Source organism: Hyperolius riggenbachi, chromosome 12 (assembly GCF_040937935.1).
Source record: "Hyperolius riggenbachi isolate aHypRig1 chromosome 12, aHypRig1.pri, whole genome shotgun sequence".
NCBI lineage: Eukaryota > Metazoa > Chordata > Amphibia > Anura > Hyperoliidae > Hyperolius > Hyperolius riggenbachi.
In genome coordinates this window covers 136,386,729-136,411,739 of record NC_090657.1, presented here as the reverse complement: position 1 = coordinate 136,411,739, position 25,011 = coordinate 136,386,729, and the positions used below count along the sequence as shown (strand labels likewise).

Sequence of the window (25,011 nt, the reverse complement as noted above, 5' to 3'; positions counted from 1 at the left end):
TACAAAGATGCTTCTCAGAGCTCTGAGCTATATAGCTCAGAGCTCTGTCGGGTCCGTGCAGGACGCTAAGTCCCCGCCGGCTCCGCTGCCCTCCCCGCCTCTCCCACATGTCACCCACATGTGGGTGACATGTGTGTGACAGATGTGGGCGGGGTGGACAGCGGGGGCCAGCGGGGACTTAGCGTCCTGCACGGACGCGTATGCGGCGGCTGAGCGGCGAGTGGCGTCGGGTGCGGCGTAGTTACAATGTAACAAAGTTGTTACATTGTAACTGATAGAACATTTCCGAGGCTATTTCGAGGGATCATTTATTTAAAGGGACAGGTAAGTATTAATGGTTAATTAAGAATATTAAAGGACTTTTTTCGTGGTTATGTTTTTTGTTCAATTAAAATACTTTTTCTAAGTGTTTGTGTGTTTATTTACTTTTAACTCTTAAAGGAAATGGGTAAGGGGTACAAGTACCTCTATACTCATTTCTCCTGGGAGGGGGGGTGGGCATCTGGGGGACCCCTTTTTAAAGGGGACTTCCAGATTCCACCATGAACCTCCCCCCCAGGAAATCGCGGCCTCCACCTCCACTGCCCATCGGAGGTGGAGAAGAGCCCCTTGCCTTTGGATTGGGAAAGCTTGGCTGCCCCTCCCCTTCCGAGACCCCCCAATCCATGGACCATGCGGGCTGGTATAGTCAGGGTGCGGAGCCCCACGTGGCCGGTGCTCCGCATTCTGGCTATCCCAGCCTGCATGGGGGACAAGGGGTTAAAGAGGTCTGGGAGGGGGGACCCCACGTCGTTTTTTTTTAATATTTCCCACACTCAGAACGAAGTAAGTAAAACTCTTCCCACTTGGGGGAATCTATGAAAATAATACACTATTGTTACCTGTGCAAAAAAAACTGACATTTTCTGCATTTAAAAGACATTTTCGCCCTTGAAACTTAAAAATCGATTTTCTCAAAAACTATAAGGTCTTTTTGAAAAAAATTTTTTCCTCTTATTCCCACTGATCCCCTTAATATACCCTGGGAATTTGGTGTTCCTAAACTTTAAGCAGGCTTTGCTATTCACCGTTAAAGTCGGCGGGTTTTTAAATGTTTACATTTTTCCTTTGAAACTTTAACATCGATTTTCTCAAAAACTATAAGGTCTTTTTGAAAAAAAAAATTTTCCTCTTATTCCTCCTGATCTCCTTAATATATTCTCCAAATTTGAGGCTCTTAGCATTTAAGGGGGCTTTGCTATTAACCCTTAAAGTCGGCGGCTACCTAACATTGATACATGCGTCAACTTTTCCGCTTCGGGAGCATGACCATACGCATTAATTTTGTAATAACAGTTGCAATGCGAAAATTACGCGAAAATTACGGTTACGCGAAATTTCGCGAAATCCTTCTTCATTACGATTATGTACTTACGGCCATAAACGTAATTACACGAAATTTCGCAAAATCGTAATTACTCCATTACGCTCATCTCTAATCACGTCTTCTCCTCCACTGCATGGAAATGGATGCATAATGTTGCTTATGGCATTGTTCTGGAGGCCCCTTTTAGAAGGAACAGAGAGACCCTTTTGTAAATCCAAAACTGATCAGGGGTTACACTGATGATGAGGGTCTGGGGTACCCATCTTTTTTTTTTAAAGAGAATCTGTACTGTCTGATTTGTACAATAAAAAAAAACATACTAATCAAGTCACTGTGATCTCCTGGATCCCTCTTTGCCATTTCCCGTTGTGATCCTGGCTTTTAATTTCCAGTTTTAGGCAGTTTTTACAAACAAAAAACATGGCCGCCAACCAGGAAGTGATGTGTTTGTGTTTGTGTATATATATATATATATATATATATATATGTGTGTGTGTGTGTGTGTGTGTATGTGTGCATGTATGTGTGCATGTATGTGTGCATGTATGTATGTGTGTATATGTGTGTGTGTGTATATGTATGTGTGTAGATGTATGTATGTATGTATGTATGTATGTATGTATGTATGTATGTGTAACGATCGGTGTCAGCACACAGAGAGAATCTGATTATTGGTGATCTGCAGTATCACCAAGAATGCAGATATATACCTGATTATTGATGATCTGCAGAATCACCGATAATACAGATATATTACTAACCTCTGGACACCTATGGGTATGTAAGTGTTTTATGTAACAGTAGTACTTTGAGTAATGCACCTGCTGGGCAGGTGATATTAGGCAGTAAGGAACACTGCTCTGAGAGCACAGGAACCTTCCAGCAGCCTGAGACTTTTCAAGGGGTGGAGTCAGGCTGGAGACAGGAAGGGTCAGAGAGTGAGTGACACCTGAAGGTGGATGTCACTATCTGATCTGAGACTATCTCTTAAGAGGAGAAATAGCTCTCGAGGTCGGACACGCCTGGTCGGTAACACATGGACAGATAAAGTACAAAGACAAAAGGCTGATTCGGTATCCAAGGCAAGCAGGGTCTGGCAACGAAAAATCAGATATGCGAGGTACCGAATCAGAGGACAGAGGAGTAGTCAGGAAAGCAATAAGTCATAACAGATATCAAACAATGCCTAGTCTGGGTGTGAGGTCCGTGGTCTCAGCACCCTGAAACTAGTCTGGAGTATAACACAGATGATAATACAGATCCCTAGTCTGGGTGCGAGGTCCGTGGTCTCAGCACCCTGGAACTAGTCTGGAGTATGAATAATACAGTTCCCTAATCTGGGCGTGAGGTCCTTGGTCTCTACACCCTGGAACTAGCTTAAGCATAAACAGAATAACGGTTCAAGTAATCTGGCTAAGTTTGAATTCCCAGGTCCACCTGGTTCAAACACATTGTTGGATCTGACTAAGGTCTGAGTGCTTCCACGTAGTGTTCGCAACGGCAGACAACTTGCAACTGGCCAGCAGTAACTATATATGGAGTAGTGCTCTCCAGCACCACCCCTAATTGATCAACCAATAGTATCCTGCTCTGGAGTCAGCTGATCGGCGTGATCAGTTGACTCTCTCTGCCCAGTATAAGAATTCTGCCTCTCAGCGCGCGCGCGCGTATTTCTAAGCCTGTGTGCACTAACAGACTCAGCCACACCAGACACACGCTCTCGCGTGCAAACCGCCGCGCTGGACGCGGAACCAGCCGCCTTACTGTTGTTGCATGCGGCTGCTTTTCCGCGTTCTGCCCTGCTACCAGACACGCCTCTGCGTGCAAACCGCTGCATTGGATGCGGAATCAGCCGCCTTCTCAGTAGCACACGCGGCGGCTTTTCCGCGTTTTCCGGAAATATATATATATATATATATAAAGTGTTAACACTTTATATATATATTTAATATATGTATTAAATACACACACACATATATATATATATATATATATATATATATATATATATATATATATACACAGTGGAGGAAATAATTATTTGACCCCTCACTGATTTTGTAAGTTTGTCCAATGACAAAGAAATGAAAAGTCTCAGAACAGTATCATTTCAATGGTAGGTTTATTTTAACAGTGGCAGATAGCACATCAAAAGGAAAATCGAAAAAATGACCTTAAATAAAAGATAGCAACTGATTTGCATTTCATTGAGTGAAATAAGTTTTTGAACCCTCTAACAATAAAAGACTTAATACTTAGTGGAAAAACCCTTGTTTGCAAGCACAGAGGTCAAACGTTTCTTGTAATTGATGACCAAGTTTGCACACATTTTAGGAGGAATGTTGGTCCACTCCTCTTTGCAGATCATCTCTAAATCCCTAAGGTTTCAAGGCTGTCTTTGTGCAACTCTGAGCTTGAGCTCCCTCGATAGGTTTTCTATTGGATTAAGGTTCAGAGACTGACTAGGCCACTCCATGACCTTAATGTGCTTCTTCTTGAGCCACTCCTTTGTTGCCTTTGCTGTATGTTTTGGGTCATTGTCGTGCTGGAACACCCATTCACGACCCATTTTCAGTTTCCTGGCAGAGGGAAGGAGGTTGTCGTTCAGGATTTCACGATACATGGCTCCGTCCATTTTCCCGTTAATGCGATTAAGTTGTCCTGTGCCCTTAGCAGAAAAACACCCCCAAAGCAAAATGTTTCCACCCCCATGCTTGACGGTGGGGACTGTGTTTTGGGGGTCATAGGCAGCATTTTTCTTCCTCCAAACACAGCGAGTTGAGTTAATGCCAAAGAGCTCTATTTTGGTCTCATCAGACCACTGCACCTTCTCCTAGTCACTCACAGAATCATTCAGGTGTTCATTGGCAAACTTCAGACGGGCCTGCACATGTGCCTTCTTGAGCAGGGGGACCTTGCGAGCCCTGCAGGATTTTAATCCATTGCGGTGTAATGTGTTTCCAATGGTTTTCTTGGTGACTGTGGTCCCTGCTAATTTGAGGTCATTCACTAACTCCTCCCATGTAGTTCTAGCATGCTTTTTCACCTTTTTACAACCATTGACACCCCACGAGGTGAGATCTTGCGTGGAGCCCCAGAGCGAGGTTGATTGATGGTCATTTTGTGCTCCTTCCATTTTCAACAATCGCACCAACAGTTGTCACCTTCTCTCTCAGCTTCTTGCTAATGGTTTTGTAGCCCATTCCAGCCTTGTGCAGGTCTACAATTTTGTCTCTGACATCCTTGGACAGCTCTTTGGTCTTTCCCATGTTGAAGAGTTTGGAGTCTGCTTGATTGATTGATTCTGTGGACAGGTGTCTTTTATACAGGTGACTAGTTAAGACAGGTGTCCTTAATGAGGGTGACTAATTGAGTAGAAGTGTCTAACCACTCTGTGGGAGCCAGAACTCTTAATGGTTGGTAGGGGTTCAAAAACTTATTTCACTCAATGAAATGCAAATCAGTTGCTATCTTTTATTTAAGGTTATTTTTTCGATTTTCCTTTTGATGTGCTATCTGCCACTGTTAAAATAAACCTACCATTGAAATGATACTGTTCTGAGACTTTTCATTTCTTTGTCATTGGACAAACTTACAAAATCAGTGAGGGGTCAAATAATTATTTTCTCCACTGTATATACACACACACACAAACATACATACAGGATCTTCTCAAAAAATTAGCATATTGTGATAAAGTTCATTATTTTCTGTAATGTACTGATAAACATTAGACTTTCATATATTTTAGATTCAAATACACACAACTGAAGTAGTTCAAGCCTTTTATTGCTTTAATATTGATGATTTTGGCATACAGCTCATGAAAACCCAAATTTCCTATCTTAAAAAATTAGCATATTTCATCCGACCAACAAAAGAAAAGTGTTTTTAAAACAAAAAAAGTCAACCTTCAAATAATTATGTTCAGTTATGCACTCAATACTTGGTTGGGAATCCTTTTGCAGAAATGACTGCTTCAATGCGACATGGCATAGTGGCAATCAGCCTGTGGCACTGCTCAGGTGTTATGGAGGTCCAGGATGCTTCCATAGCGGCCTTAAGCTCATCCAGAGGGTTGGGTCTTGCGTCTCAACTTTCTCTTCACGATATCCCACAGATTCTCTATGGGGTTCAGTTCAGGAGAGTTGGCAGGCCAATTGACCACAGTAATACCATGGTCAGTAAACCATTTATCAGTGGTTTTGGCACCGTGAGCAGGTGCCAGGTCGTGCTGAAAAATGAAATCTTCATCTCCATAAAGCTTTTCAGCAGATGGAAGCATGAAGTGCTCCAAAATCTCCTGATTGCTAGCTGCATTGACCCTGCCCTTGATAAAACACAGTGGACCAACACCAGCAGCTGACATGGCACTCCAGACCATCACTGACTGTGGGTACTTGACACTGGTCTTCAGGCATTTTGGCATTTCCCTCTCCCCAGTCTTCCTCCAGACTCTGGCACCTTGATTTCCGAATGACATGTAAAAGTTGCTTTCATCCGAAAAAAGTACTTTGGACCACTGAGCAACAGTCCAGTGCTACTTCTCTGTAGCCCAGGTCAGGCGCTTCTGCCGCTGTTTCTGGTTCAAAAGTGGGTTCATGCTTACATCTGCTGAAAAGCTTTATGGAGATGAAGATTCCATTTTTCAGCACGACCTGGCACCTGCTCACAGTGCCAAAACCACTGGTAAATGGTTTACTGACCATGGTATTACTGTGCTCAATTGGCCTGCCAACTCTCCTGACCTGAACCCCATAGAGAATCTGTGGGATATTGTGAAGAGAAAGTTGAGAGAAGCAAGACCCAACACTCTGGATGAGCTTAAGGCCGCTATCGAAGCATCCTGGGCCTCCATAACACCTGAGCAGTGCCACAGGCTGATTGCCTCCATGCCACGCCGCATCGAAGCAGTCATTTCTGCAAAAGGATTCCCAACCAAGTATTAAGTGCATAACTGAACATAATTATTTGAAGGTTGACTTTTTTGTTTTAAAAACACTTTTCTTTTATTGGTCGGATGAAATATGCTAATTTTTTTAGATAGGAAATTTGGGTTTTCATGAGCTGTATGCCAAAATCATCAATATTAAAACAATAAAAGGCTTGAACTACTTCAGTTGTGTGTATTTGAATCTAAAATATATGAAAGTCTAATGTTTACCAGTACATTACAGAAAATAATGAACTTTATCACAATATGCTAATTTTTTTAGAAGATCCTGTACATACATGCATACATACACACACACACACACACACACACACACATATTATATATATATATATATATATATATATATATATATATATATATATATATATATATATATATATATCATGTTACAGTATACTACAAGTTTTTATTACATAGTGAATTTTGTGCACCCCAGTCAGGGATTCTCAGTTTCTCAGCACGGGCAGCTTCCTCCCCACTCAGACAAGCTGAAATTGAGAGCAGAGACCTGTCTGTGAGGGATAAACAGTGCTGCTACTGTGTTAACACTTTGCATGCTTGCTCATACGGTTTATTTGAATTGCACATTCAAATAATAATTTTGCATAAAAAAATTATGTAGCACAGAATAATTTTATTTCAGTTTGACAGCATGGTTTTACTAAAGACAGGTCCTGTCTCACCAACATGCTCAGCTTTTATGAAGTGGTGAATGAAAATTTAGTTCTTGGGAAAGCTATAGATGTAGTGTACTTGAACTTTGCAAAGGCTTTTGAAACGAATCCTAACAATAGCCTGGTACAAAAGTTGAGAACTGGTTAAAGGATAGAAGGCAGAGTGGTGGTAAACTGAGCATACTCAAAATGGGAAACTGTTAACAGTGGGGTACCACAGGGGTCAGTACTTGGTCCTATTCTTTTCAATGTATTTATTAACCACTTTGGGATCACAGGTTGTTTCCTTAAAAACCAAAACAATTTTCATATTTCAGTTCTCCTCCCATTCATTCAGCGATAACTTTATTGTTACTTATCACACTGAAATGATCTATATATTGTTTTTTGCGCCACAAATTAGGCTTTCTTTGGGTGGTAGTTTTTGCTATGAATTATTTTATTTTATATGCATTGTAAAGGGAATAATAAGAAAAAAAAATATTATTTCTTAGTTTTCAGACATTATAGTTGTAAAATAAAACGTTCTTCGATACATAAAACCTACATTTTATTTTCCTATTTGTCCCAGTTATTACAACGTTTAAATTGTGTCCCTAGTACAATGTATGATAATATTTTATCTGGAAATAAAGGAGCATTTTTCCGTTTAGGGATTTTTAATACTGTTTCACTTATCACAAGACTTTTTTTTTGCAAAATTAACAGTAATATACTATCATGACATACATATTAGAAAAGTCCCTAAGGTAACTATTTATGTAAAAAAAAAAATTAAATGATGTAATTTTTTTTCAACAAGTGTTTTCTTTCTGTAACTGTGGGGCAGGATTGGAAGGGGTTGAAAGTAATAAAATCAAATCAAAACAATAATACATTTTCTATATGTATTTTTACGTTTTGACCACAAGTTGGTGCTACTGAGACCGTGTTTCTATTAAAGGGACTCCGACCAGTACTGCAAAGTACTTAAAGATACATACTGTTCTGTAGATTGTGCTCTACTCTTTCACTTGATGCCTGAATCGCCATTCTACACCAAATAGTTTTCGTTCGATTTCAATTTTAAAATCGCAGCCGCCATCTTGGCTATGCTATAACATCTGGGTCACTCCTGTCCAGAGGAGTAATCCTCTCTGTTAGAGAAGTGCATCACTGAATGAAGCAGGTAGAGGAAGTGACACGCATGGCCATTGAACAAGTGAAGGAAGCAGGAATAGGAAATTACATGCATGGCCATTGCAAGAGGCTCCTTCAGTGGGGTCATAGCACAACTTGTTGGAAGTCGTCTGGCCCCATGCATTTTATAGCGGCAATACCAGGGGAAGTTTCGATAAAACAAATGGCTGGTAAGTGTGCGGACACACTTAATTGTTCGTGGGTATGCTTAAAGAGAATCTGAAGTGAGAATAAATCTCGCTGATTCTCATATATAGCAGGGGCATGTTTTCCCCTGCTAAAACGCCGCTTTACCGCCGCTAAACGAGGGTCCCTTACCCCTCAAATCCCCCCCCCCCCTGCAAAATCCACAACCAACTTGGTCGTAGATTTTGCTGCTGCTGGAGGCAGGGCTAATGGCAATAGCCCTGCCTCTCAGACCGTCTATCAGCGGCGGATCTCCCGTTCAGCAGCAGTATAGCGGCGTTTTAGCAGGGGCAAATATGCTCCTGTTATATATAAGAGAATCGGCGAGATTTATTCTCGCTTCAGATTCTCTTTAAGCATACCCATGAGAGGTGCTCGGAGTCCCTTTAATAGAACACGGAAGCGTTGGATCTGAATGCTTGCATCACGTTATCAAGCTCTCTGAAGACGCAGGCACGGTGATCGGGGTTGAGAATAAATTATTCTCACATCCCGATCACAGATGGAGGGGGCTGCGACGGTGAAGCAACAGTGAAGCCAACGAAAACGGCGTGGGAATGGTGAAAGTGGCGGTAAGGTAGCAGTACGCATATCTACCCCCCTGATCCGCACGTGAAGTTTATAGGTGCGTAGATATGTGTACCATGGATCCTAAATTGGTTAATGATCTAGTAGATGGGATACAGAGTAAAGTAGCCATCTTTGCTGATACAAAATTATGCAGACTAAGACTGCATAGTGACTTATTACAACAGGACCTTGACTACATGGCCATATGGGCAGGCACGTTGCAGATGAAATTTGATGTTGAGAAATGTAAAGTCATGCACCATGGACGTACCAATGGTATATCATCATATAACATAAATAGCATACAGCTGGGTATATCTGACTTGGAGAAGGACTTAGGAATACTTGTTGATAAAAAGTTAGGTAATTGTATACAATGTCAAGCAGTGGTAGCTAAACCAAATACATTTCTGGGAGGCATAAAAAGGGAATTAATGTCTCGAGATGCTGGTATACTACTCCCTCTGTATAAATCACTTGTGAGGCCACATCTGGAGTATGGAAAACAGTTTTGGGCACCAATCTACAGAAAGGGCATTGACCTTCTGGAACAGGTACAAAGATGGCCAACTAAATTATTCATAAGGATGGAAGATCACACTTACCAAGAAAGGTTGGACAAACTGGGCTTATTTAGCTTGGAAAAAAGGCAACTGAGAGGTGACCTGATTAACGTGTATAAGTACATCAGAGGGCAATACAAAAACTTGGTAGATGAGCATTTTGTCCCTACTGCTGTACGACGGACAAGGGGACATGATTTGCGGGTGAAGGAAAAAAGTTTTTGCCATCTATTTAGAAAGGGGTCCTTCACAGTTAGAACATCTGGAACATCTTACCTCAGGAATTAGTTATGGCAAACTCTAGATGTTCATTTAAAGAGGGCTTGGATGTTTTTCTTGCATTGAAGGGCATCCACGGCTATAATTTTTAGGTAATTCCTGGAAGTGTTGATCCAGGGATTTATCTGACTGCCATCTGACTGAGTCGGGAAGGCATATATCCCTTTTAAGGCTAATTGGCCCAAGCCTTGTAAGGTTTTTCGCCTTCCCCTAGATCAACTGGGATATGTGCAGGTTCAGGATGGTGTTTTTTTTTTTTTTTTTTCTGGTTGGACTTGATGGATGAATGTCTTTTTTTCAACCAAACTGACTATGTAAATATGTAAAATATTGTTTTTGAGATACTGCCTGTATTTGTACCTCAAGGCCAACTAATATTCCTTCTTAATATACGGTCTTTAACCCTTTCTGGACCAGCACCCTCTGCCCCCTTAAGGACCAGAGGGTGCTGGTCCAGCAAACCGCCGCTTCCCGACAAATCGCCGCAAGTTACCGTCGCTCCCGCCGGACACGCTGCTCTGTCCCCGCCGCAGGCTGCTCTCTCTGCCGTCGCTATGACGGCAGAGCGCTGTGCGCCGGTCAGGAGCCGCTTTCATTGGCTCCTGACCCTGTGGGAACGGCTTACATGAATGACAGGGCCAGGAGCCAATGAAAACGGCTCCTGCCCGGCTCACAGTGCTCTGCGGTCATAGAGGCGGCAGGGCATCACATTGCGGCGGGGGCAGAGCGGACCGAGCGACGGGGACGGGCGGGGGCGCGCGGTCAATGGGACGTAGAGCTTTTGTCCGGTCAGGACCGCAGCGCCCCTTGCCCGCCGTAGATTCATACTCGCTTGGTCCGCAGGTAGTTAATAAGGTTCATTTATTTTATTTACTTTGTTTGAGTGGCATTCTGTGCTATATTTACTTAAAGTCCCTTCTATTTAATTATCTTTGGTTTACTACTGTAATGGGGCTACTGCTACACTGCTACTATTGAGTTCCCATCGTAAGATTAGGCAACCACCTACTCTACATAGTCTCGCCACCATTTTACCTGCAAGCAATCCTCTACAATTTGCTTTAAGGTAAACCAGTCTCCTTGACTTGTTGCTCAAGGGAACTACTTACATTTTGCTTGAGGTTGTTATTATTATCATTAATAAAACAGTTTAAACAAAATCTGGAAGCTGTAATCTTCTGGTTCTTGTTTTAAGTGCTCTTGGTTTCCCACGTCTTAATGTAAAGATCTCGGTTTCACATCTTCAGTATAAAGACATGGGAATGGTGATTTCCCTTATGCTTCAAAACTCAATTTCCTGTTCATGCCAGAAACAAGCCTTGCACTTTCCAAAGAGACCTTCTTTTTACTCAAATCCACTGCTATATTTGAGATTAAATGATTCGAAAAAGTTGGACAAGTTGGTATATCACTCCGTGTACATGCAAAAAAAGGCGCCCCGAAAAGTGTTCACCAGAGATAGCCGCTAGAAGAATATTGGTAAAATTACTGCTATTCTGCAATTAGGCTCTATGGGCTTGTTCACACCTAGGGCGTCTTTGCATTTTTTTTTTTTAAGCGCAGGCGATTTTCAAAATCGCCCTAAAAGCGCTTGTGCAATGATTCCCTTTGAGAGTTTTCACATCTAAGTGGTTCTATTCTAATCCACTCACCAAAGCGCTGCCTGTACCATTTTTGGGGTGATTTGCCTCAATGGAAGGTATAGGGAAATTGCAAAGCGCTTGAAAAAACGCTTTGTATAACGATTTCCCCAGCACTTTCATGAATAAATACATTGTATTTATTCATTTCCGGGTGAAAGAGTTCACTTTCTGACTGATGTCAGAAAGTGAAAAAACAGAATCGCTTTGAAAAGCGCTTTATACAAAATCTAAGCGCACAGGTAAGTGCCGGGAGACGCAAAAAAAAAAAGCTAAAAAAAAAATGTAAAATCGCTGGCGTCAGCGATTTTGATTTTAGATGTGAACAAAGCCTTCATAATTGAGATACAAATTTTTTTATTTTTTTATCAATATTTTACTGTCACCTAACCTCCCTATTCTCACTTGATCCCTCCCCTTTATCGATGCCTAACCCCCTCCCACCGGTGCCTAACCCTAACTTCCCACCCCAACTGATTCCTAACCCTAAGCCCCACTGCCACAATCCCCGCCACCTTCGCTGCAGTTTGTATAGGGTGCCAAGAAGTTTGGGTGCTGCCATCGGAATTCATGGTGATAGCCACTTTTAGAAGCTATAACAGGAAATCTGGGTGCCAGAATTTAGTTTTCTGGCTAAAAATAGTGCTTTGCCTCTGGCACCCAAATTTCCCTTTATAGCCACTAATCACAGCTATTAAGATGGGTGCCTATGGTTGCACCCAAATTTCCCATTTTGCATTACACTACCAATCGATTTCCAATCTGGAAGTGAACACTCTCTTGCTGATATGGGCAGTTATCGCACAATGGGCTTGATTCACAAAGCCGTACTAACTGTTTAGCACGGGTGTGCTAGACAGTTAGCACGTGAAGTGCCGTTCGCGGACGTTTGCGTGCTCACGGCTTTGTGAATCAAGCCCAATGTATGTGTCATGCTTGCCTGGTACTAGCTATAGGTCAGATCCTATGCCCATATGACTGACATCTAATCCAGCCCTAACGCCTGCGCAAAGCTCCTTCCTAACAACAAACTAATCCCCTGCAGGTAGATGTCACATATAACCTGGTCACACCAAGGCAGCAATGGATGCAATACAGTATACTTGTAATAGTCACCTGAGACCTATAGAGCTGAGGTAATCAAGGTGCAAAATGTCAATACAGATGCGTAGTCAGACAGGCCGAGATCATGGCAGGCAGCAAACAGTTGTAATGGTCGTTGCAGGCAGCAGACAAGGGAAAGTCCAATAACAAGCAGAGGTTGAAGTCCAGATAATCCAATATAACAGGAGCAGGAACACAGAGCAAGCTAGAGCTAGAAGCTATCACAAGCAATGACAGAAAGCACTCAGCAGGTTTAAATACTACATGCAACCAATCAGTGGCCGGCCACATGCACACAAGAGCCAATCACACACAGGCATCAATCAGCAGCGAGATCAGCTGACACAGATGACCACAACAGGTCAGCTGACCCACCCAGTACTGACCAGCAAGGCTTCCTGACAGTATCAGCCATAGCACAGTGGTCAAGCGCAACACCTCTGACGTGGGACACCAGGGTTTAATCCCAGGCAGGGTCAGCAACCAATATTTTATATTATTTACATAAACCCCCACCTGAGTGTCAGCTGACTCTACCTCTGTCGCTGCCTCAGACCATACTGACGCCGAGAGGAGCCTTTTTTTTACAGTATGGCTAGTTTCACTTTTCTTTGCTAGGATTGCTGGAATACCTAGGTGAAAATAAACTAATGAGATAAGCAATTTTATCTATCCTGCTTCTAAAAATTACTTTTTTAGCTATCCCACAGTTTTATTTTATATTTAAATTTACTTTCTAAATGTTCACTTTTTTGTTGTCTCTGCTCAATGACACATTCATTAAGTATGCCAGAGCTAAAATCTATTGACCCTTTTTTTAATCTCTTTACTGCTCTCAGAAGGAAAGCGTTTTATGGCTGTAATTCCTTATCAGTGAGGATTACACTATAGTCCAATCAGGTCCCGATTGGACAGAAACTGTCACTTGCATTCCAGATGTTTAACTCTTTCAGGCAGAGAAAAAAAAATAAGGAACACAGCATAGTTATTTGTGTGCTTTGCACTGTACATTCAGTACACATGCCACATGTCATCTCAGTATTTAAGGTCTTTAAGGCCTTATTCTTACTGCGAAACCCAAAGCTCACAGGAACAACACAAGGGCCCATATGCAATTCACTTTTTCTCCTGGGTTTTCTCCTAGGAGATAATTTTTCATCTTCAATTTAAATTTACTTTTCAGCTGGTGGTGTAAAAGGCATTGTATTTAAAAGTTGGAAAAATATCACTAAGGAGAAAACTCAGGTGAAAAAGTGAATTGCATTTGGGCTAAGGTTTTTTTCAGTGCGCTTGCTATGCGATTCTTGTTATGTTTGCAGTATATACTAATAAATAGAGTGCAAGTGCAATTGCAACAAAATTGCGCATGCAGTTTCAAGAATCAAACTGCAATAATTGGAAAAGCAACACTAGAAAGCCATTGTCATTGTGATCTCTCAACCACAAGCAATCCAAAAAGTGTATTAACTTGTGTACAGTGGAAAGTAGTCCTCAGCCTACAGCCCCCAATTTTTTGGGTCATCAATAAGTCCATATTCAAAAGGGTGGCCAAGGGGTTCTGTATCAATTTTAAAAAATAAAGTAATTTTATATACTGCATTTTAGTATTTTCTGTGTGATTGTTATACAGAGTGAATCTCTGTTTATGCAAAAATATTTATTTCTCTTTCTGTTTTTTTCTTTCAGGGTTCATCATATTTGTGCAATCCCTCACAGTATGAGAAAGATAATAAGTGCTGCTCATTGTGTAGACCAGGTAGGTGAATGCTACACTGGATTCTGTTAGCTGAGACTTTCTTTTTGGAGATCATTAAAGAGGAGCTGTTAGGTATAGGGTCTCAGAGAAAATAAACACATATATCAGTAGCTAAAGATTGGCTGTACTTACATTACATATGCATTTCACTGTCCACGTTTGGATTTCACAGATTTTGTATATAGTATATGCAGAGATAGATGCTCCTGACAGCTCATGGCAGGCTCCATGTTTGTGAAGCCAAATGTGTCCTCATGTCCTGCCTGCTTCTGATCACAGATAAGCTCGTTCTTGAACAACACGGTGTGCAGTAAATATTAATGAGCCATGTGGCTAGGAACAATAGCTGACTCCTGCAGTGTAGTCTGCCCGAGATTTATCAGTGCTTCGCACTGGACTGATTAGAAGCTCCTGTACCGTCTCATTAGCAGCCGAGGGGAGGGCCCCAGAATGCTTTGCAGTTTAGCTGCGGCTTGCGTCTTTATGGGTCTATAACAGACTTTAAGATAAGCACACATCAAAGGTAACTGAAATGTTTATCTTCACTAATGGCTTTTGAGCTTCCTTCTAAACTATTTAACACAGGAGAATAGAGGTTTAAATTAGCTTCTGCAGCCTGACAGTTACTCTTTAAGGAAAGACAATAATGCTTTGCATGGACCAGTCAAATTACACCTTGGGGATTTTTGATTGGTCAAATCTTTAAGTTTCATAAAGATGTATAGAAAATGTGCATACACCTGCATTATTTGTATCTTCTTCATCATCAGCGATTCTGTAAATCTGATCTAAATCCATCACCTAGGTCATCTGAAACCATAAAGGCAACTGCTGAATGCATGAATGAATTAATTCATGACTTCTTTATTTTTATTCTGTAAACAAGTAATGAGGATGCTTTCCACGCAATCCAAAAGTAAAAAATCACTATTACTTTTCTTGTTGATAAGTGATCATTCCCCAGTTTACCTGACCATTATTTGGTACAACGACGCACAAAGGAAGTTGCAGGGCATACTGGGTTGTCTTTTTTGTGCTTGTTTACTTTCCCCTCTGACTTAACTAATGCAGCCTAATTGGCTGAAGCCTCTTTCACTTCTGTTTACCCTCCCACACCTCTGCTTCTCTCTGATTGGCCAATATAATATTTCTCATGCTGAGACAATGCACTTTCTATTGCAGAGCTGGATGGGAGTACCTGAAGACTGGGAGGAGGGAGGGCAATGCATAAATCAGGTAGAGGAGAGTAAGGGATGACATCAGGATTGGCTTCAAGATAGACACAGTTAAAATGGAGAATCCTAAGGAGGATTTTCTCTTTTTTAACTATAGAAAAATCACTAAAATCAAAACGTGGACAGTGCAATACATATGTTATGTAAGTAAAGCAAGTACTGTAGTTATCTACTTATAGATGTTTTTTTTTCTTGGATAGTATGGCTGACAGCTTCTCTTTAATAAGGTTAAATGCTTGTACCACTGATGTCCTCCTGCCACTTGTAGCTTTGTAGTCACTGTTGTTACTGCTCACATTTGTTTTCTGCATTTTTATAATATTCAAAACTGAAACACAGTCGTAAAAGTAAAAATGCAACGCAGATTATCAGAAACCCTAAAACACCAATAGCTTACAGAGGGAACTATGTGAAGTGTGGTCTGGTGTTAGTCGAGGAGCAGAAATGCAGACAGCAAATTAACAAACGTTGATTCCGGTGAAACCTTTAACCGTTTACGGTAAGATTCCTGGACATAGAAGCTACGTCCAGGAGGCCATGTGCGCTCCCTGAACATGCACGCACGCTCCCGGCTGCGGATCGTTAGCCCAGGAATCAATCAATCGGGACATGATGCCCGATGATTGATTCCTCTCCCCTGCAGAAAAAGTGACCGCTTCTCTCAGAAGCCTCGCTTTTTCTGCCTCTTGCGTCCCCCTACATCCCTCTAAGCATACTTGTTACGCCTAGAGTGACGTCATGTAAACAAACTCATGGCTGCCATCTTGTGGCCAAAAAGTAAAACTACATCTAAATGTACAAAAAATAAAAATACACATATATTTACATAAAAAAAATACTATTTACATCCCACCCTCTCAAAAATACACATACAATGTTTTATAAAAAAACACACAATAAAAAAAACACGTAAATATTTACCTAAGGGTCTAAACTTTAAATATCAATGTAAAGATGAAATATTTCTATTTTTTTATTATTATAAGCTTGTAAATAGTGATGGATGCAAAACAGAAAAAATGCACTTTTATTTCCAAATAAAATATTGTCGCCATACATTGTGATAGGGACATAATTTAAACTGTGTAATAACCAGGACAAATAGGCAAATATAATACGTGGGTTTTCATTATGGAGGCATGTATTATTTTAAAACTATAATGGCCGAAAACTGAGAAATAATGAATTTTTTACGTTTTTTTCTTATTCTTCCTGTTAAAATGCATTACAGTAAAGTGGCTCTTAGCGAAATGTACCCCCCAAAGAAAGCCTAATTGGTGGTGGAAAAAACAAGATATAGATCAGTTCATTGTGATAAGTAGTGATAACGTTATAGGCTAATGAATGGGAGGTGAACATTGCTTGTAAGCATAAAGTGAAAACGACTGAGGGCTGAAGTGGTTAACTACTTTCGCCTCCTGCTACATCCAGGAGGCCATGTGCGCTTCAGCGACCAATCGCGCGCGTGCACGCACGCTCCCGGCCCGCGTTCGTTAGCCAGGGAGTCAGTGAATCTGGTTGATTCCTCTCCCCTGCAGAAAAAGCGGCCGCTTCTCTCGGAAGCCTAGCTTTTTCTGCCTCCTACGTCCCCCCTACATCCCTCTAAGCGTACGTTACGCTTTAGAGTGACATCATGTAAACAAACCTAAGGTTGCCATCTTGTGGCCATAAAAAACAAACAAACATATTTACATTAGAAAAATTACTATTTACATCCATCCCTCCCAAAAATACCCAAATAAAATGTTTAATAATAAAAAAAAAAAATTACAATAAAAAAACACAAATATATACCTAAAGGTCTAAACTTTTTAAATATCTATGTAAAGATGAAATATTTCTTTTTTTTTATTATAAGCTTGTAAATAGTGATGGATGCAAAACGGAAAAAAAGCACTTTTATTTCCAAATAAAATATTGTCGCCATACATTGTGATAGGGACATAATTTAAATGGGCAAATACAATACGTGGGTTTTAATTATGGAGTCATGTATTATTTTTAAACTATAATGGCCGAAAACTGAGAAATAATGATTTTTTTCTGTTTTTTTCTTATTCTTACTGTTGCATTTACAGTAAGGTAGCTCTTAGCAAAATGTACCACCCAAAGAAAGCCTAATTGGTGTCGGAAAAAACAAGATATAGATCAGTTCATTGTAATAAGTAGTGATAAAGTTAAAGGATAAAGTGAAAACGACTGAGGGCTGAAGTGGTTAATGACTAACTGTACATGGTTTATTGCAAGTTTTCGAAAGGTTAAGTTTCTTCTTCAGGCATTATACAGAACCGGATCGGAATTGTTCTGATCCAGTTCATTATAAGGCCTGAAGAAGAAACTTAACCTTTTGAAAGCTTGCAATAAACCACGTACATTAGTCATTAAAGGTATCACCGGAATCAGAGGGAACTATGATACTGGTCAGTCAAGTACGATCTAACTAGATGATTGTTTAAGGGGGGGGGGGGGGTCGCTTACCCCTGTACTCCTGCTATATTTTCAACCATAATAATCTTGAAGGATTGTTTTGGCTGATAAAAATCTAGTGATTGTAAATAGCTGAAAGCTTTATACGCATGGTAGCCTAAGCTTGGCAGAGGTGGCTAGTAGGTGCAATCTCTGCTAAGAAAACAGAAAATGGATACTATCGATTGAAATTTTCCTTTCCTAGAGCATCCATTCAGAAGACACAACGGTTTGGCCCCATCTGCAAACCCCATGTAACGATCGGTGTAACACAGAGAGGGTCTGATTACCGGTGATCTGCAGTATCACCGAGAATGCAGAATATACCTGATTATTGATGATCTGCAGTATCACCGATAATCAGATATATATTCTAACCTCTGGACACCTGAGAGATAAGAGTGTTTTGGTGTGACAGTAATACTTTGAGTATTGCACCTTAGGAGAAGGTACAGAAGCAGTAAGGAGTACTGCACAGAAGTATGTTCCTTCCGTATGCCTAGACTCTCACGGGGGAGGAGTTAGGCTGAAAGTAGGAAGGACAGAGTGTGAGTGACACCAGAGAGAGGGTGTCACTAACAGGTCTGGGAACTGCCTCTAACAGTAAGGCCAGTTCTCGAGGTCGGGCAATCCAGGTCGTAAACACACAGACAGATACGGTACAGATTCAGGAGACAGATACGGAATCCAATAAACAGGCAGGGTTCAGCAACGGGGTATCAGAATAGCGGGGTACAGAATCAGGAGGCAAATACAGAGTCCAGGAACGAGCAGAGTTTGGCAACAGGATATCAGAGATAGCAAGGTACAGAATCAGAGTACAGAAGAATAGTCAGGCAGGCAGAATGTCATAACAAATAATACAGTTCAATATTCCTAACGCTATGGTGTGAGGTCCGTGATCGTCAACACCTTTAGAAACTATGCTAGAACATAGATACAGACAAGGCCTGAGTGCTACCACGATGTGATCACAACGACAGACAACCAGAGAATGACCAGCACCCAGTATATATACACCAGTGCTCTCCAGCACCTCCTTTAAGTGCTGGACCAATGAAAGTTGCTGAAAATGTCAGCTGACCGGCCTGGTCAGCTGACCTTTCTCTGACTGCCATAAAAGTTCTGCCTCTCCGCGCGCATGCGCGTCATTCTGAACCTAGGTGGACTATCAGTCCCAGCCACACCAGAACTGCTTTGAAATGTCTCTGCTGACCCATGCACGGGGTTGGTCGCACCGCTATCTGCACCGACGACTGCCTCCCCGCGCTGGGTCAGAGTGTCAGCAACAGGGCCATGCATGCTAACCGCCGCGTCAGACGCGGCGGTTTTTCCGCGTTCCGCCATGCTCTCCATGGAAACAGCCGCCTCCCGCTGAGTAGAGGCGGCTGATTTTCAGCCTTTCCTTACACCCCATTGGACAGAATAACTATTAAAAAAATTTCAGTGCAAACTGCCGCCTTAATTCTTGTAACGATCGTCCTCCGAAATAGTGTGGGATTGTACGCTGGAAAGCATAATTTTTATTGGTACTGTATTTTTCAGACTATGAGACGCCCCTGACCGTAAGACACACTTAGCTTTATAGGACAAATCCATAAAAAAATATATATACTAAACCTGGCGCATCCATGGTCAAGGGGCATTTTGTGGATTATGCCCCCTTTGTACCTCTTGCCCCCTTGTACATCTTGTCTCCCTGTGTCCTCCTCTGTCCCTCATGTGTCCTCCTCTATGCCCCTTTGTGTCCCCCTTGTGTTCTCCTCTATGCCCCTTTGTGTCCCCTGTGTCCTCCGTTTGTCCCCGTGTCCTCCTCTGCATGTGCACAGTAGAGGAAGTCCCCAACATTGCGGTGGGCTGGAGGTTTGTATTCGCTGGTGTTCACAAGTCAGGAACTCCCTGCGTTTGCATTGTAAGATGTAGTGACTTTTTTAGCCACTTTTGGGGGAGAAAAGGGGAGACTTATAGTCCAAAAAAATACTGTATAAGTATTCATTTTCCTGTTTCTCTGGAGCTTCCATTCCAGCATACTCATGGGAAATAACTAGCAAATCACAAGGGAGAGTTTTCCCCACTTTTGGTGACTGATAAGACTGGTTCTTTCCAAGCAGTTGATTATTTAATGGCATTTATTAGAGGAGCAACTAATGAAAAATTGAAGCAGCTTTAGGAAGATTCCATTATATCAATTAATTCCAATGAAGATTCCAGTGGGTACTTGGTCCAGGCTCTGACTGATTTAATTCCCCTCTGACCACTTGCTTTACTATGGCCAGCAGTCTGGCATATTCTTCTTCTTTTGAACGTAAAGCCTGGCCTATACAATTTTCACAGACCATTTTTCCAGGTAGTGCTCTTTGTCCACAAATCCAGCATTTAGATTGACCAGGATGACGTGGGAAAGACTATTTCATCTAGATCGTCTTTGGGAAAGCGAATGTCTCTCAGATCAATGAGATCTTGAGAAATGATACTTTTTTAGAGGGATGTGATGAGTGTTCCTGACAACTTTCTCTTGCAGTGCTGCATTGCGTTGGAAGTCTTTGTTCCTCAGATCTGGAAGGCCTGAGAATTTATCTCAGTATTTCACTTTATTAAAACACCTCCCTTTTAACATACAAGGGCTTCCCCTGGTTCTTTTGAGCTATGTGACATAATCTGAATGAAATTAAATAAAAAGAAAGAAAGGATTTAGAAAAAAAAATAAACTAACAGTGTTACCTTCCATATATATCTATATCTATCTATCTATCTATCTATCTATCTATCTATCTATCTATCTATCTGTATATAAAACTTGCCCATTTGTCCCGGTTATTACACTATTTAAATTATGTCCCTATCACAATGTTTGGCGCCAATATTTTATTTGAAAATAAAGGTGCGTTTTTAAAAAATGGCAGATCTCTCAGACTTTCAAAGAGGTCAAATTGTTGGTGCTCGTATGGCAGGCGCTACTGTAACAGAAACTGCCCAAATGCTTGACATTTCAAGAGGTACTGTCTCAAAAGTAATGACTGCCTTTGAAAGAGAAGGAAAACCGTCCTCCGCAAAGCACAGTTGTGGCCGAAAGTCGAATAAAGAAATAAATAAACAAAAAATATTTAACATATGCAAAGTTTTGATTGCTTAAAACATGTTCAAAGATTATGATGCCAAAATGTTAGGTGTTTCCATTATTTTGTCCAACCCCTGTATATACATATATACAGTATATATACACACACCCACAAGCACACGCGTATATGTGTATATCACCAGTAGATCACCAGGAACAACAACTCATTATTCTTCAGTGGGAAGCTTAGTTCCTTTGAAGAACATGAGGAAGTGATTAAAATAGTGGCTGAAAACAAACAAGATAAAATTAACTGCTAGCAGTGTCTCAGCTGAATACAAGCCAAAAGTGTTGGCAGCTTTCAGTGCAGATAAACTGTACTTTGGGAACTTGTAATTTGTAAACAGATCATAATGATTGTGCACAAAATCAAATATGATGCTAACAACTGCTACTCTCCCCCCCCCCCTCTTTTTAAAGAACAAAAACCAAAAACCATTAACTGACTGCAATACCTAAGTAGTTAACCAGGGGCTTAGTTGGGATTAAGACATCCAGGCTTCAGAGCAGTGAAACAAGCCACCTGCTCCTACAGCCTGAATGGCTTAAATACATTCAGGAGAGGCACACACGGCAGGTAGTGGACAAACACATATGTGCCCACCCTAAAGAAGGCTCCTGGCATGAGGGCAAGGGGCATTTTAAACACAAAGCATAAAAACCTCTACAAGTGCTGATACCCACCCTAAAGCAGATGTGAAAGAAACAGCAAGACAGCATGGAGGAGCACAGGGAGCCTCTGTACAACCACAACAGGTCATTTTGCTTCATAAAAAAGTCTGGATAGGGGAAACAGACCTATCCACAATAAGAAGCCATTTGCCTCTATACTTGTAACTCTGGCCAGGGAAAGGGTACACCCTGGTCGTAGACAGAAATAAAAAATGCCATTTAGACATTAAAAACAAGCACACAAAGAAAAATATGATAACAGGGGCAGCATCCAAGGGTGGAGGACAGGAAAAAAATAATTAAGAGGGCAGTTTGCACTGAGTTTTTTGTAGTTATTCTGCCCTATGGGGTTTGGAGGTAGGGCCAAACCCATGAGTATGCTGTAATGGAAACTCCAGAGAGAGAAGCGTGTGCCAAATCATCTTAGGCCAGCGCATTGTTACCCTCCTTACTCCATGCACTGGAAGCCACTCTGTTGCACCCTTCTAACACTTTACAGCAACAGAATGGGCCACTTTGTGGTAGCCTAGCTACTCTCTGCCCCAAACTGTCACCCAAGGGTTAAAATCCCTATCCTTGTGGGTAGCAGTCAGTGTGTGTGCATACAGAAGATCAGGATCAAACCTGATGTACTGATATTAGGCAAGGCATACTGATACAAACAAAATTGCATGCTTTTGAATAGAAAACCACATGAATGTGGTAAAATTGTCCACATTCAGCTCCATCACATTGCTGTGTCTGACCATTATAACACTTAGCTGTTATAACAATTTAGCTGTTATATTTAGCGTACAGAATATACACCAAAGACAGAGGGGAGGGGGCGGGGGAGGGGGCGGGCATCTTATCAAAACCATACTTACAGATTACTACAAATGACTAATTCCATGTTGAGTTCAACTTTAGGCTGGATTCACAGTGGTGCACTGGGGGACACGTGCATTAAAATGTCTGTGACCTGCAATGAAGTCTGAACATGAACATTAATTCAGAGCCTCTATGAAGCAAGTTAGAATAATGGGATCTGTTACAAAGCAGTACAGCGAATAGGCCCATAGAATTGTATGGGCAGTAAGTTGACAACCAGAATTATTCTGCAACACAACTGATGAACTGTGAACTAAGCCCTGAGGTGTTTATTTTACGTTCTATTTTAATATAAATTTCAACTTCATACAAAAAATAAAGCATCAACTAGGATGAAATATTTTAATTAAATATTATAAAATAATTTCATCATTCAAAGGGCTCTGAAGTAACAAATGAAAATAGTTCCAATTCACTAAGCTTCACTATTTGCACATACATATTTTGGGTCACCCCAAGCTGCTTGTGTATTCTGTTTTTGTCCAAGCACTATCCCATAGAGCCATATCAATCCCTGCCATGTACTGAGGAAGACCAACAGTCCGAAACAGGATGCATGTTGGGCTAATGTGGCTCTGTAAAATGTAAAGCTATAAGCTTGCTATACACCAGCGATTCTGGATGTAAGCTTGGCTTCAGGGGCATAAAGAGATAATCTGCATATTTAGCAGTGGTGCATTGTTGGAAACCACAGTAACACACTTTTAAGAAGGCAAACCACACAACACAAATATTAGCTAGCATCAAACAAAGTGTTTTATGTGTATCACTGAATAGATTAACTTTCATTACGCATACTACATATATGTACAGTTGTTATATTGGCGTATATAATGCATGTTACAACAGCAAATATATGTTGTTTATGTTACATATGTTATACTATTTGCTCTACTTAGAATAGGGGCAGCACAAGACTGCAGGCTTAGTGAGGCAAAATGTATAAATCTGATCCAACACGTGGTGCTGTGCAATGTGCAAAGTGATGTAATGTGACCATGCAAGCTTTCCCCACAGCAAAACAAACAAGACTAGATTCCAAGAATTGTATTTTAATAAAAAAAATATTGAGCTTAGTAAAAAATGTGTTTTGCATCATGCCGGTTGAATAATTGCTGTGAAATCTCTACATTGCTTCATAGGAATGTTAACAAGCAGAAAGAAATGTTCAGATTTCCACAGGTGTGTTTGACCATTATCAGGCATGTGGATACTAAAAGACGTCCCTTACTTTTCTTGCTGAAAGGTTTAAGTTGTTAGAATATTGTCATTAAGTTACAAAACTTGTTTGGTGAAATTTACCCGGAATGCTGTGCATCCAGCAGTGACTGTATAAATAACGCTATCCAATAGAATACATCTCATCAGCTTATTACAAATACATTGCTGGAATGCTTTGCTGAGGTTACTGCATTTTGTCCCATTTGCCTATTAAAGTGCAATTATATGTACTGCAATAAATATACAGTGATAACTTCATACCATCTGTTACACAAGCAAACTCTGGATAGCCGTTGTCTGAAATAATCATTCACGATTTTTCCTTAACCATCACTAGAAACAATGTACGATCTAGCGCAGTGCTGTACTGGGAACAGCTAGAGATGAGCGTAATGGAGTAATTACGATTTCGCGTAATTAGTGTAATTACGTTTATGGCCGTAAGTACATAATCGTAATGAAGAAGGATTTCGCGAAATTTCGCGTAAGCGTAATTTTCGCGCAATTTTCGCATTGCAACGTGTATTACGAAATTAATGCGTATGGTCATGCTCCCGAAGCGGAAAAGTTGATGCATGTATCAATGTTAGGTAGCCGCCGACTTTAAGGGTTAATAGCAAAGCCCCCTTAAATGCTAAGAGCCTCAAATTTGGAGAATATATTAAGGAGATCAGGAGGAATAAGAGGAAAATTTTTTTTTCAAAAAGACCTTATAGTTTTTGAGAAAATCGATGTTAAAGTTTCAAAGGAAAAATGTAAACATTTAAAAACCCGCCGACTTTAACGGTTAATAGCAAAGCCTGCTTAAAGTTTAGGAACACCAAATTCCCAGGGTATATTAAGGGGATCAGTGGGAATAAGAGGAAAATTTTTTTTTTCAAAAAGACCTTATAGTTTTTGAGAAAATCGATTTTTAAGTTTCAAGGGCGAAAATGTCTTTTAAATGCAGAAAATGTCAGTTTTTTTTGCACAGGTAACAATAGTGTATTATTTTCATAGATTCCCCCAAGTGGGAAGAGTTTTACTTACTTCGTTCTGAGTGTGGGAAATATTAAAAAAAAACGACGTGGGGTCCCCCCTCCCAGACCTCTTTAACCCCTTGTCCCCCATGCAGGCTGGGATAGCCAGAATGCGGAGCACCGGCCGCGTGGGGCT

General features: G+C 41.0%; 1 protein-coding gene across 3 annotated transcripts in view; it reads left to right on the top strand.

Annotated features, from left to right (window-relative positions):
• CD40 (CD40 molecule) overlaps positions 1-25,011 on the top strand; it is a 225,751-nt gene that overhangs the window by 61,210 nt on the left and 139,530 nt on the right. For all 3 annotated transcript variants that reach the window (XM_068264000.1, XM_068264001.1, XM_068263999.1), the window contains one exon: positions 14,205-14,274. In XM_068264000.1, coding sequence (XP_068120101.1) covers positions 14,205-14,274 — 70 coding nt within the window. The remainder of the gene's footprint in view (positions 1-14,204; positions 14,275-25,011) is intronic.